Here is a 14,978-nt window from a genome sequence, read left to right on the forward strand (position 1 = left end):
GCCTCAGTCTATCTATCTATCTATCTGCTTCAGTCTATATATCTATCCGCCTCATTCTATTTACCAACCAATTAGTCTATCTATCTGTTGCAATCTACCTCAGTCTATCTACCTGCCCCAGTCTACCTCAGTCTATTTATCTATTTGTCCCAGTCTACCTCAGTCTGTGTGTCTATCTGCCCCAGTCTGTCAGTCTACCCATCTATCTGCCCCAGTCTATCTATCGATCTCTCTATCTACACGGACAGGTTAACTTAGTGGCGCCTTGGGATACCCTCTCAGCTAACTTAAGAACACTAAGTTACCCACCGACACACTGCACCTCTCTCTCTCTCTCTCTCTCTTTGTTTCAAATTCCTTTCCAAAGCTTTTCTTTTACCCTCTTTCCCTCCTTCCTTTCTCCCATCTAATTTCCTCCGTTCATCTCTCTCTCTCTCTCTCTCTTTCTCTCTCTCTCTCTCTCTCTCTCGTATTTTTTATCTTGTGTGGACTGACAACAAATAGGCATCGGAAGCAAATAGAGAGAGAGAGAGAGAAAGAGAGAGAGAGAGATGATTAACCCGCCCCGTCCCGGCGACGTATGGGTACGTTGCAACGATTTGCATTTGCCAGTCCCGGCGACGTACCAGTACGTCGTGCAATTGCAATGTGCATAATTTCGACAATTTTTAAATATCGCGCTTGATTTGCGGTACGTACCCTCGCCTGACCTTCCCCTACCTGCCACCAGGTGGGGACACTCGGCGACCCCGCACGACCCGCGCTAGCCTGCCACTCGTCCACTCACCTGGTAGCCACGGTCCTGCTCAGACATGGCTAAGATAGGTCTCTCAGACAGCGAGATTCAAGTCGCCCTGGACACCTTTACCAGCGACAGTGATTCCCCACTGGATGACTAGGAGATGGACAAAGATTATGTGCAGCCAGAGGAGGAAGAAACCACCAGCAGTGACGAGGAAGTTCCGTCACCCAGGAAGCGGCAGTATATGACTTACCGTGCTGCTAGAGAGGGGCAGGAGGCAAAGAAGGAACGTGGTATATCCTATCCCTATCCCCAGCGTGATTTGGAAGGAGAATTCGAAGTCGAGGATGAGGACGAGGACGAGGACGGAGCCGTGGGACGTGCTGCCACGTGGTATGGACGGGAGGTCATAACACATCGTGGCCCAGAGCGCACACCACGTCGTATAAGCAGGTATGGGCCTAGCATTCTGTTTGGGGAGCTAGGAAGTCAAGTGGAGGGAGTGGGGAGTGAAATGGAAAGTCCTGGCATTAGGGAAAGTGAGAGTGACGTGAGTGAGTCATTGCTCCCTACGTAGTGTGAGGCGGCAGAGTGGATCATGTGGGCCAGTGCGGGTGCATTCCTTATCACGTGGGGTTGTGAGGGAGGGGGAAGGTGGGGAGGAACCACTCCAAAGCACGTCTTATGCTCCCCAATATCCCCTAACACGTGGTCGAGCTAGGCTGCATGAGAGAGCACGTGGTGTGGTAATGGAGGGGGAAGGTGGGGAGGAACCACTCCCCAGCACGTCTTCTGCTCCCCAATATCCTACTATTTCATCCCCACAGCCCCCTAATGTTCCTCAAGGCCGTAAGGGTAAGGGAAAGGGAAAGGGTAAAGGCAGAGGGAAGAGGAGTGACAGTGGGGAAGCCCTCCGTACTCCTTCTCCCCCACCTCCCCAACCAGGATCTCCTCCCCACCCAGACGAAGGCGGTGATGGGGACGAGGGATTTGTGTCGTGGGATTGGGAGGATGGGAGTGATTTTTCTCCCCTTATTCACCCCTTCACTGAGCAAGGGCGATCTGGCTGCATTGCACCAGGTATTCACAATAATTCCACCAGGTTGGATTTTTTCCACCTGTTTTTCAGTGAGGCATTCGTGGATCAGATCGTTTATCAAACAAACCTGTTTGCAAGCGCCCAGCGCCTAGAAAGTGAAAGATTGGGAACAAGGAGTAGGCATTCTATGATCTATGATTACCCTGTCTCCCTTCCAGAAATGTTTTTATTTTTTGCCCTGGTCCTTTTGATGGGTATTATAAGAAAGAATAGAATTCCTGCTTACTGGACTAGGGACCCTGTTATGTTTACCCCCATATTTGGTCAAGTGATGAGCCGTAATCGGTTTCAACAAATTCTAAGTCGCCTCCATTTTTATGATGCTCATGACCCTGCAAATGCAAACAACACTGACAAAATGAGGCGAATTCGGTTGGTCTTTGATCATCTCAGGCAAACCTTTCGTTCCTCATTCTATCCCTATAGAGATCTCGTCATAGACGAGAGTCTCGTGTTGTGGAGAGGCAATATTTCATTCGGACAGTATATACCCAGGAAAAGGCACCGTTTTGGGTTCAAGATCTTTGTTATGTGTGACTGTAGGACTGGATACGTGCAAGACATAGTCTTGTACACCGGTGCACAGACAGACATAATAGAAGATCGAAGTATTGGACTGTCGGGAGCAGTGGTAAAGACGATGATACAAGACTACCTTCATCGCGGTCACGTTCTCTACCTCGACAACTGGTACACTAGCCCTCTTCTCGCTCGTTATCTTCACACACATGAAACGGGAGTCTGTGGAACCGTAAACGTGAACCGGCGTCACATGGCCAAGGTAGGGCAGAAACTTGCAAGGAGTGAGGTTGTCTTCTTCAAAGCCAACAACATCCTTGCAACAATGTGGAACCACAACAGAGAAGTAAGCCTCTTGTCCACGGTTCACCGCCCCTTGATGCACCGTACTGATTCTGTAGATTACCGTAGCGAGGGCAGGCGTCGTGTTTGGAAACCTGAGTGTGTTATGGATTACAATATAAGTGTGACGTGGGTCTCTGTATTCACCCATGTTTTAGTGAATATCACACGTTGATGCAATTTTAGCATGGTGTGAATGCGAAAGGACGCTGAAATTATGAGGTAAATGCGACAGACAGACGCTCAGTGAAATTATCAGTCATGTGGATCTCCAAATATTAGTATAAAGTGCCTACGGGTAGAACATAAGTGAAAACATTGGGTGTAAGTATATAAATCTGTCCTAAGTTGAAACTTACATAGAGAGGGTTGTATGATGCGATATTCTGTCGGTCAGTGCAATAAATACGGCCCGTAATTATATAATTATTATTATGTGACATTCTTACGGGTATAAGTTCAAATTATTGTATGTGATGATATATATTCTAAGTCAAATATTCATAGCATGTGTATAAAGATAAGATTTCCTGACGCTCAGTCGAATGAATAAGGCACGTATTAGTCAAAATAAAAGTCAGCAAGTGATAAAGTGAATAATTAATATATAAGTGTGTGAGTGAATTAGTATATAAGTGTGTGAATATTATGTATGACGAAACATTCCTTGCGAGGGTATTTTCAGGCGATATTCTCACGCTCACTTGAATAAATAATGGCAGTAAGTATGTACAGTGCATTCTAGGGGTGTAATCGTGTGTAATGTAAGTGGGAAATTATAATTGGAGTGAATAAATAAAGTAGATGATGAAACAAGAGTGTTTGAGATAGTGGTTGCTACGTGAATATGCGCTAGCATATCGCTAAATGCCCTCGTAATGAATGAAAATAATTGAAAACCTTTACAGTGGTGGAGGAAAGGTTCTATGTAAATGGGAAAATAATTGGAAAGTGATAAAACAATTTGGTATGTTGAAATACGAGTCATAGCGAGTGCGCTTACTAAGCTGATGTGCGCTGTACTTATGCTGCATGTCATCATAATGAATGAAAACATCTGAAAACACTTACAAACAGTTGTAATTGGTAAATTATCATTGAAACAGAAGTATACAAGTAGAAAAAATGATAGGTTGACTCATACCAGAAACTTAGCATATAGCATGTTACGACTCGGACCAAACTCGCTATGCTCGCGCGATGGTACAATGCTTATTTTTCATATATATGTGTCTGAAATCCATTATATTGTTACTGTTATTATTTATTAGTTCAAATTCAATAAATGTAGAGGTGTTGTGTGTTGTTTCTCCCATTATTCCTTACCATAGAAAACGTAAACGCATATCCAGCCCATTACAGAATACGATACCTGCGGGGGGGAACCGCACCTGTACAGACCACTTCTAGACCGCAGGAACCACTTTCTTTATGATTTTGCTTCGTTTCTCGACCTAAGCGGAAGTTTTAGCAAAAAAAAAAAATTTTCCAAAAAGGCTCGGGACTGGGGGATGTCATAGGTGCGGAAAACCTCGGGACGTGACGGGTTAAGGCATCTGAATAGATAGACAGATAGATAGAAATAGACAGATATACTGATAGATAAAATGCTCTGCGTATCGTATTTATGGAGAAAATGTATCTTAGAAATTAAATCGCTTAACTGCAGTCTACAGGTAAGAATTTTGTGCCTAGCTTTCGATCCTTTATTTATGGAAATCAAACTTAGCGCCAAAAAACTGTGTACAGAACGTGAACTGAACGTAATCAATACCGTCTTTCTTGGTAGTTTGTTAGTCTGCTGGGGTTGGTTTCGTTAGAGTAAAGGAGAAGACAGAAAAAGTAGAGATCAAACTTAGCGCCAAAACACTGTGTACAGAACGTGAACTGAACCTAATCAATACCGTCTTTCTTGGTAGCAGTGTCGGGGTCGTGGAGTGATGGCGTCGGGAGTGGATGAGAGTCACGCTGCTGAGCACTTCACCGCCGTGGATTATGCTCTGTTTAGTCTCATGCTGGCGGTGTCGGTCGGTATCAGGGTGTGGACAGCCTACAGGAGTCGCGGCAAGGAGTCCACACAGGAGTACTTGATGGGCAGCGGCGCCATGACACCCTTCCCTGTGGCACTCTCTCTCCTTGGTGGCATCATCTCGGCTGTATCTGTACTAGGTTAGTCTCTCTCTCTCTCTCTCTCTCTCTCTCTCTCTCTCTCGTCAGGGTTCACTATTCAACAAGACGAGTGATGCAATAATTTCCTATACATTCTTCCATAGACAAATCTTTCAGTAAATAACATGATATTCAAACAAGTCATAGCAGAATATTAATGGCTAAAACTGAAGGAGTAAACATTTCTCCTAGTCAGTTTCTAATTCTCCATCCCCTCCACTCTGTCCCTCCATCTCATCCTTGGTCTCCCCCTCCTCCTCTCCCCCTTCACCTCACTCTCACTCTTCTAGTTAGTCTCTCATTCTACATCCTCTCCAGTCCATCTCTTCATCTCATCCTTGGTCTCCCCCTCCACCTCCTCACTCACATAAACTCTTCTAGTCAGTCTTCCATTCTCTCAAAGTATTTCCCTAAACCCATTTCAATCCCATCCCCATTTTTCTTCAGGGCATCCCACTGAAGTGTACTTATACGGGTCACAAATAGTGGTCACTCTGCTGGGCGTGGTGTTGGGCAGCATCGTCACCCACCAGCTCACCCTTCCACTCTTCTACAACCTGCGTCTTGTGTCCATTAGTCAGGTCAGTGTTTGGCCTCCACTCTTTTCACTCTAACTGGGTGTAAAGTTGACATTTCCTTTTCTAACTTGGTCTAAAATGCCGTACTCTTTTCTAACTTGGTCTAAAATCGTCATTCTCTTTTCTAAACTGGTCTAAAATGTCATACTTTTCGCTAACTTGGTCTAAATTGCCAAACTATTTTACAACCTGGATGAGGGTAACTTTGGCCTGAATGGCCACCGTGGCAGTGCAAAAGGTCTTGATCGCTACTGTGTCAGTGGAAGCAGTCTGTTTGAGGCAGCTGGCACCCAGTTGATGATGGCTTTGTCTCCTCTCACGCTGTGGTCTGGGGAGGTCATCCCTCTTTGTATGATGTGGCTGCTGCTGTATACCACAACCTGTCCAGGTACGGTGATGAAGGGTTAACATCCCGGTGAGCTTGGCACTAAACTGGATGGCAGGGTTGTGAGACAGGCACAAAATGGTGAGGCTCTGTTGTTGTGCGTCTTCTCATTTGGCATCCTCCGCAGGCACTGAGGGCACTTCACATGCCATGCATGGTTCCTACTATTATATCCTGGGCATTTGGTGACTATTTCGTTGTTATTCTCCTATTTCAGGGAATTCTCTATAACTGTATCATTTATAACTTGGTGAGAACCCATTAAACTCCCGGCTTTGTGATGTTGCACCTGTTTTTGTGGTTCATGTTGAGAGTAATGCACGAATCACAAAGACGTAATCATGATACTGGTATTAAGGACCTACATTATAGAAGCTGAGTGCACGAAAATGTAAACAAGCCTTCAGTTTGGACTTATTGGGGGAACACTTGTTATTACTGTTAAATGTGATTGGCCTGCATCCCACACAACGACGTGAAGTAAAGATTTAAGAAAAAAGTTCAAACATGTTACTGTACAGACACACAAGTATCTTCCAAACTGTGACGAAAACATAACGGAAATATCGAACCATCTGAAACACACACTATAGTTGCGGCGCGTGACTCTGGGGTTGTTATTATCGTGCCCTGGCAACGTACCATTCTAAAGTGCGTCTGATTTCGTGTATAATATGAGACGCATGTGATTCATGTATAATATGTTCGTGTAAAATAATATTCATGTATAACAGATTCGTGCATAATATGATTCGTGTAAATTCTGATACGAAATCGGACGCACTTTTGAATGGTAGGTTGCCAAGGTACGATAATTACAACCTCAGAGCCGTGCGCCGCGACTATAGTACCGATAGGGTTTTTCACTTCATTTCGCCATTTTTTTTTTTTTTTAAGAGAACTGGGAAGACAGTTGCTTCTTTGACTGTACATGATCATAAAATGTTTGAGAATTTCCTGTAAATAATAATAATAATAAATACCTCAGTTTCAATAATATGGCCATGTATGCTCACCAGCCTCACGCCATTGTGTTGGGGGTACTTGGAGATGGGATGCAAGCTGGAAGCATTGCAAGATTAAACACAATAAGAGATATATTTGTCTTCGTTGTGGTTATTTCCTTCGTATGACGTACTCCCTTAGTTTTTCTTAGAGGCAGATTGCTGTATTTATTTTATTAAGAAGGTGTGCCAATAATGGGATTAACTGGGGTAAATTGCCTCCCTTGCGTTTGATATATCTCCCATAATCTGAATATATTGTTTGGAGATAGGAAAGATGATCATGATGATGATGATGATGATAATAGTAATAAATAATAATAATAATAATAATAATAATAAATAATAATAATAATAATAATAATAATAAAAATCATAATAATAATAATAATAATAATAATAATAATAATAAGTAAAATGCCGGGAATAGTGACTGAGGTAAACACGACACCCCTGGGAGAAGCCTACGGAGGGGCAGACAGAGCGCGACCTGACCCCGGGCGACAGAGGCATAAGTCCGCCCCGGCCACGCACCCCTGTAACCTGGAACTCGCCCGCCGCCACCACAGCAACAAAAGGAGACTATCTTGTGGGAGAGCTGACCCTCAACAGGATTGGGATGGAGCCATTCCTCTACAGTAGCTCCAGGCAGCAACCCAGCGACGGCCGGTAGCCGCGCCATTTTTGAGACGACCTGCAGCCGCTCACCCCTTCTTCAGATGGCCAGTAGCTGCTCCTGCCTTTGTCAGGAGACGGCCAGTAGCCGCTCTGAAGGTGCCCTAGAGACAGCCGGTAGCCGCTCACTCCTCTTCCAGGAGACAGCTGGTAGCCGCTTCCGCCTTCGTCAGGAGATGGCCAGTAGTCACTCCAAAGGTGCCCTTGAGATGGCCAGTAGCTGCTCACCTCTCCTTCAGGAGACAGCCGGTAGCCGCTCCCCCACACAGGCCATGGCCAGTAGCCGGACCTCAGTGACGACCGGAAACTGCTCCCCTAAGAGGCCATGGCCAGTAGCCAGGCCCTACTGCAGGAGACGGCCAGCAACTGCCCCTCCATCAGGTGCTGCCACACCCCTACAACGTGACATCCTCCAGGAGGAGGGTCCCAGTCCTGTGGACCTGTGGAGAGGCCCTGTGCTATCCCCAGGGTTGTATCCCGCCCAGCCGGAGCTCACTCCTGACAGCGTTCCCGATGGCAGGAGACATCAGCCACTGGGCCCCAAGGCAACCCCCAGGACCCCAAGGCGAGGCCTCTTCTCACCCCGACACAGATGAATCTTGTCCTCCATCCGGCGCCTAGGTGAGAGCTTCAGGAGGCTGTTTGGCCCAAGCCCTGAGGGCCGCAATCCAACTCCCATCCCTGACAGTGCAGGGCCCTTCGCTGCCCCTAGCCCCGGATGAGAAAGGACGCCCCTACGAGTGATCCTGTGGCCGCTGGGCACAGAGGCCTAAGCGGGGCTCAGTCCTCATCAGGAGTCGGGCTGTGAGTCCTCCCTCCCCCCACCACTAACAACGCCGCCACCCCACCAACAGTGAATGACAGTTAAGAGTGCAATTACAGTGTAATAGTGACTGGAATATCGGGCAGTGTATCATCCAAGGGAACATAAGTCCAAGGCCTAATAATGTGTGATAATTATGATTTAGGCAAACAGTGACATAGTGAGAGTAAGAAGAAGGATCTAATAAGAGTGCAGTGATTTCAGCGAACATGAGACTCGGCCTTCATAGTGTAATTTCTCTGCACTGCAAGACCAGTGGTATAATTGCCCAGCCCAAATACAGTTTATATTTCCCCAAGTGACAGTGATCTATTCCCCTGCCCAAAATACTACAAATACTATTTAGTGTGCCATTCACCTGCTATCCTGAGCTATTTTCTAAATAGTATCCTGTGTGATACTACGATACTAGTACATGACTTATAATTACCCAGATTCCTGTTGTTGTGACATCTACCTGTTCCACGTATAGAATTAGTCAATACACGTGTAAGGTTGTTGCCTTGAGTTTTTATGTCCTGTCTCTTCCTTATTTGTCTAAGCTCCAATCTAGAAAGAGAATCCAGCTGCACACTAGGCATTCAAGGGATGGGAAGATGACCCTTAAACACCTAGCATAACACTGGTGGACAGCGGTGGTTCTTGACCTGGGCATACAAGAGAGCCATTCAGGAAATACCGGCAAAATGGCAAACAAATCTCATGTGTAATTGCCTAAATTTCACCCAGAACAGTACGATGTCCACACGTATCTGGCAATTATTAAGCCATTGCTAGATATCGGGATTGAGGGCGACAAACAAAAAATATCAGTAACAGTCCCACTACTGGGCAAAGCAGTGAGAAATATCACGTCAAAAATCGTCCCAGGGCTCACATGGAAAAACTTCATGAAGCTTGTTATCCAAGCCATCACACCCTCATTAGGAAAAGTAGTGGCACTATCCCAGTTGGAGAGCCTGACATATGTTGGCAATTTGGATGATATTTTAATCCAGGCCAGATGCTTGGTAACTGCTGCCAACCCAGAGGCGGATGACAAAACCCGGGAACAGCTCATGTTTAACACACTTATCAGGATCTTCCCCAGTTTTATCAAAAAACATTTTATAATACACGACCCTACGGGAGAACTGCATAAAGATATTCAGGTAACGAGGCGCCTTCTAGCCATCCACTCCACCCCTCAGCATGTCGACACAATCAATCAGTTTCCCACGAACATCATCGCGAATGACCCTTGGGAATTTTCTGCTTGCAGCCATGAATGCCCCATTCACGACATTCGCAAGCAGCTAAAAGCTGCCCAGCACAGCAGAACGACTGAAGAGTGCCTACAAGCCGCCCCACCATATGCCAATTGCCCCGAGCCTAAGGGAAAGAAAACCCGAAGAAGAAGGCACAGAAGGCGCCCACCACTGCCGCCACACACCCTTATATTGACGGGGGCCACCTCATATCCCCCCCCCCCAGTCTACGACATGGGGAAATGGCACGTTTCCTTTCGCTCTCCTCCCTGTATCTCTTCTCTTTTACTATCCTCTCTCTCTAATCTACCCTCACCCACCTCCTTTTTCTAGGTCACCTCCCCTACCCCACACCCAACCTCACCATCCCAGTGGACCCCCAGCTCATCCCCAGTAACCTCACCAGATGCCTCACCACTAGCCACACCTCACACCTCAGCTCCTGCCACACCACCACCGCTGCCAATACAACCACCCCCAACCAAGCCACCACGGTTCCAGCACCGTACACCGCCCACCACCACCCCCACACCAGCACCATCCCCTTGCTTCGCACCCACTGCCCACCTCACACTGCGAGCACGGGACCCTGCCATCACCCAAGCCACCCTACCACCAAACACCAAGATGGTGCTACAAGACCGCATTGCCTCCTCACCGCCCGCACCTCACACCACCACACCCGCCGCCTCACCACAACCACAAATTCTTTTCCACAGCCGGCCTCCCACCTCCTCTCCTCCAGCCTCTTTACCCTCCACACCTAACGCCACCTCACCTGCCACCTCGCCACCGCTACCCACCTCCAGTACCAGAGCACCCTCACACCCCCATGCACCACCCACCTCAAGCACCACCACCTCGCCCATGCCCACCATCGGAGTGCAGCCCAAAAGTATCTCACCCTGGCGCACCACCTCCACCACCACGCCACATGCAGCCAAAGCACCAAGGGGGCGCACACCCACCTTACCACCCACTCCCACCCTACAACCCGCCATCAACCGCTATGGCCGCCTTTCACGCCCGCCCGCAAGACACACCACCACCTACGCAACCCCAACACTACCTTCCCCACCGCCAACCACCACTGCCAACCCTCCCACTAACTCCTATGACTGCCACATCTCACCTTCACCTTCTCTACCTGCTTCCCCCTCCCCATCTCCTCCCACCTCACCTCCCAGCACGCCACATCACACCTCACCTGAGGACACACCAACACTCAGCTCAAACCTCTCCCCCACCCCCTCCCCGCCACCCTCTCCATCCTCCAAGCTCACCACCGTGTGTTCTGCCCATGCACCAAGCACTCCTCCACCCAACCAGACTCCACTCCACCCTACCCACCACCCACCACCACCCGAGCCACGTCACCATCCCTCCACCCCCAAACACCCCACCTTCCTCCCCATCCCCCATGCCCATCTCCACATGTCCCACCCACGGACCAACCGCTCCTCCACCCGGCCACAGTTTACCCCGCCCACCGCCCATCACCAATCCCAGCACCACCACCGCATCGCCACCCCCACGCACCCCACCCACCTCCCCACCACCCTCAACTCCACCACACTGCCCACTCGCCACCCACACCCACCTTAAAGACCACCATCACACGTTCCAGCCGCCTTTACCGCCTACCCACCCAATACGCCCCCTCCCCTACACCACCCACCTCACCGCAAAACCACACTCCCCCTCCTAACACGAGTTCCACCACAGTCCTGCAACACCAAGCCCAAATCCTGGCTACCACGACTCCCTAGAGACATCACGCCACACTGCCCCATTATAAAACCCCACGCTCCCCGGCGATCTCCAGCATTCAACACAGCTCTGTAGTGGAGACAAGACCTACCAACATGAGAATCCGACAAGCCACATGGGCGCCGCCCTAGGGACATAAACATCGCGTCCATGGCCCCCCCGACCTCCTGTGACTCCTCCATACCACCACCGACACGTCCACCCTTTTCGTCACCTGCGACACCCAGATGGACGAAAACTCAGCCACCACAACATGGAAAGCCCTCCTTCAACATCTTCAACCCATGCACCACACCAACACCAAAGGGTATCACTTCTAGTCACGGGGATGTGACCCGACGATGGTGGTAAAATGCCAGGAATAGTGACTGAGGGCAACACGACACCCCTGAGGAGCCTACGGAGGGGCAGACAGAGTGCATCCCGACCCCGGGCGACAGGGACATAAGTCCGCTCGGGCCATGAGCCTCTATGACTCAGAACTCGCCCGCTGCCACCATAGCAGGATAAGGAAACTACCTTGCAGGCGAGCTGATCCTCGACAGGATCGGGGTGGAGCTATTACTCTAGCTCCAGGCAGCACCCCAGTGATGGCCGGTAGCCACGCCCTTTTTGAGATGGCCTGCAGCCGCTCACCCCTTCTTCAGGAGATGGCCAATAGTCGCTCCCACCTTCATCAGGAGACGGCCGGTAGCCACTCCAAAGGTGCCCTTGAGATGGCCAGTAGCCGCTCACCACTCCTTCAGGAGACGGCCAGTACCCGCTCCTGCCTTCGTCAGGAGATGGCTGGCAACTGTTCCGAAGGTGCCATTGAGATGGCCAGTAGCTGCTCACGCCTCCCTCAGAAGACGGCTGGTAGCCACTCCCCCACACGGGCCATGGCCAGTAGCTGGGCCTCAGCGTCGGCCAGAAGCCACGTCCCTAATAGGCCACGGTCAGCAGCCGGGCCTCTGTCAGGTGCTGCCACACCCCCACGACCCGACATCCTCCAGGAGGAGGGGTCCCAGTCCCAAGGACTTGTGGAGAGGCCCTGTGCTATCCCCAGGGTTGTACTCCACCCAGCCGGCTCCAGAGGGACCCTACCTGAAGGACTTCGACGACAACCAATGCCGCGGCTCACTCTTCATGGCGCCCCCAACAGCAGGAGACCAAAGCCACCGGGCCCCCGAGGCTGTCCTCAGGACCCACGGGCGAGGCCTCTTCCCACCCTGATGCAGACAACCCTCATCCTCCAACAGGCGCCTAAGTGAGTGCTTCAGGAGGCTGTTCGGCCCCAGTCCTGAGGGCCACACTCCAACTCCCAGCACTGACAGTGCAGGGCCCTTTGCTGCCCACAGCCTTGGACGAGAGATGATGCCCCTACGAGTGATCCTGTGGCCGCTGGACACAGAGGCCACAGGCGGGACTCAGCCCCCATCAGGAGTCGGGCTGTAAGTCCTCCCACCACCCCCCACTAACCATGCCGCCACCCCACCAAGATTGAGTGACAGTGAAGAGTGCAGTGACAGTGTAATAGTGACTGGAATATCGGGCAGTGTATCATCCAAGGGAACATAAGTCCAAGGCCTAGTAATGTGTGATAATTTTGATTTGGGCAAACAGTGATATACTGAGAGTAGGAAGAAAGATCTAATAAAAGTGCAGTGATTTCAGTGAGCATGAGACTCGGCCTTCATAGTGTAATTCCTCTGCATTGCAAGACCAGTGGTATAATTGCCCGGAATAAATAGTTTATATTTCCCTTCAAGTGACAGTGATCTATTCCCCTGCTCAAAATACTACAAACACAATTTAGTGTGCCATTCACCTGCTATCCTGAACTGTTGTCTAAATAGTATCCTGTGCGATACTATGATACTAGTACATGACTTATAATTACCCAGATTCCTGTTGTTTTGACATCTACCTGTTCCACGTATAAGGCTGTTGCCTTGAGTTTTTGTGTCCTGCCTCTCTCTTATTTGTCTAAGCTCCGGTCTAGAAAGAGAACCCAGCTGCACACTAGGCGTTCAAGGGACGAGAAGCTGACCCTTAAACACCTAGCATAATAATAATAATAATAATAATAATAATAATAATAATAATAATAATAATGATAAAAATATCATCATCCAGTCCTACATTGCCCCTTGAGAGGCGTAGGAGCACGGGACTAGGCAAGTTGGTCCTGACATTTAAGATGAGAGTGACCAGCCTCACTCATCCATGAGTGGCATTAAGTGAGCAATATACCCCCAACCACCCCTTGGATATAAACCCTCACCGGCTCAATCCGATTGGAGCGCCGTAATTACTCACTAAACCACCAGGCACCAAAATCTGGTTATATAGTTACCACCCAGCATAGTGAATTGTTTCCTGGTGTACAGGAAACCATTTGGCTTGTCACTCAGTGTAGAGTCACTCACAGGCAGAAGGAAGAGGAAAGAATGAAGGAATGAAAGATAGAAGAAGGAGTGTAAAGTCACCCGTAGGCAGAAGCACGAGGAATGAATGAAGGAAAGAAAGACTGAAGAGGATGGAAGAAAGAAGGATGGAGGAGAGGAATGGGCAGATATCCGAGAGCAGCACTACATAGAGTGAGTGGATGGTGAACCTCCCCAGCTACCGCAGATAATGATAATAATAATAATAATAATAATAATAAAAATAATAATAATAATAATATTAATATCACCACCTCTACCACCACCACCATCATCACCACCACCAATACTACTACTACTATTACTACTACTACTACTACTAATAATAATAATGATAATAAAATACCTCAGTCCACTTTATAAAGCTCATGCCTTTTTTCTGTGTCACAGTACCTGGAGTTGCGGTTCAAGTCGAGGGCAGTGCGTCTCCTTGGAACCATATGTCAGCTCGCTCATATGTTGATGTTTATGGGGGTGTGTCTCTACGCGCCCTCCCTGGCTCTCTCCACTGTCACCAATCTCTCTGTTCTTGGTTCCATCGTGCTTATGGGGCTCGTGTGCACCTTCTACATCTCTGTGGTGAGTTGCAAGGCGGGAACCAGTCAGGCAGTCTCAGTGTACGGCCACACTTGCTCGAAACATGTGATCGACGAGATGAAACGAAGCACTGGGTTAGGTCTGCTTCAGTGTCCGAGTTTGAGCGTTGGATGGTCCCTGAGCCTTAGGTCCTCCCGTCGATCACATATTTGGTGCAAGTATGGCCTTACCCATCGATCAGATTAGGGCAATTCAAATATCAGATCCATCTTAATTTTGGTCTACCCCTATCCGTTCACCTAAATTCGGTTCATTTGGGGTTATGCAAATTAAATTCAGACAGGTTTATCAGTGCAGTTGGGCCTGTCTCAACCATTTGGCCTTGTTATGTGAAGTTAGGTTACGAAGGTCATGCTCACTAAGTTCATTCGTCTACTTAGTCTCCTTTAGGTCATGCAGATCTCCGTGGGTCCTTCACATTCATTCCCATTTAGATTAAGTCATGTCAGGTCAGGTTTCCTACTGAAACTACTTCCACTACTTCTGTGAACTGGAGAACCATCAACAAGAATCATTCACCCTTTGAGAGATATTCAAACGCTAGTCCTATATTATTAACACTGGAAAGAATACTGGAGCCTTATCTCATTCTCTTATGTAAT

General features: G+C 48.6%; 1 protein-coding gene across 1 annotated transcript in view; it reads left to right on the plus strand.

Moving 5' to 3' along the window:
* The first annotated feature begins 4,642 nt into the window (after positions 1–4,642).
* Positions 4,643–14,978, plus strand: part of LOC145399302 (sodium-coupled monocarboxylate transporter 1-like) — a 35,825-nt gene continuing 25,489 nt past the window's right edge. Inside the window, exons 1-3 of the mRNA XM_080271969.1 lie at positions 4,643–4,871; positions 5,319–5,452; positions 14,170–14,358. Coding sequence (XP_080128095.1) covers positions 4,643–4,871; positions 5,319–5,452; positions 14,170–14,358 — 552 coding nt within the window. The remainder of the gene's footprint in view (positions 4,872–5,318; positions 5,453–14,169; positions 14,359–14,978) is intronic.

The sequence above is a fragment of the Coenobita brevimanus genome, chromosome 48, assembly GCF_032717465.1.
Source record: "Coenobita brevimanus isolate Jiangsu-jjx chromosome 48, ASM3271746v2, whole genome shotgun sequence".
Lineage (NCBI taxonomy): Eukaryota > Metazoa > Arthropoda > Malacostraca > Decapoda > Coenobitidae > Coenobita > Coenobita brevimanus.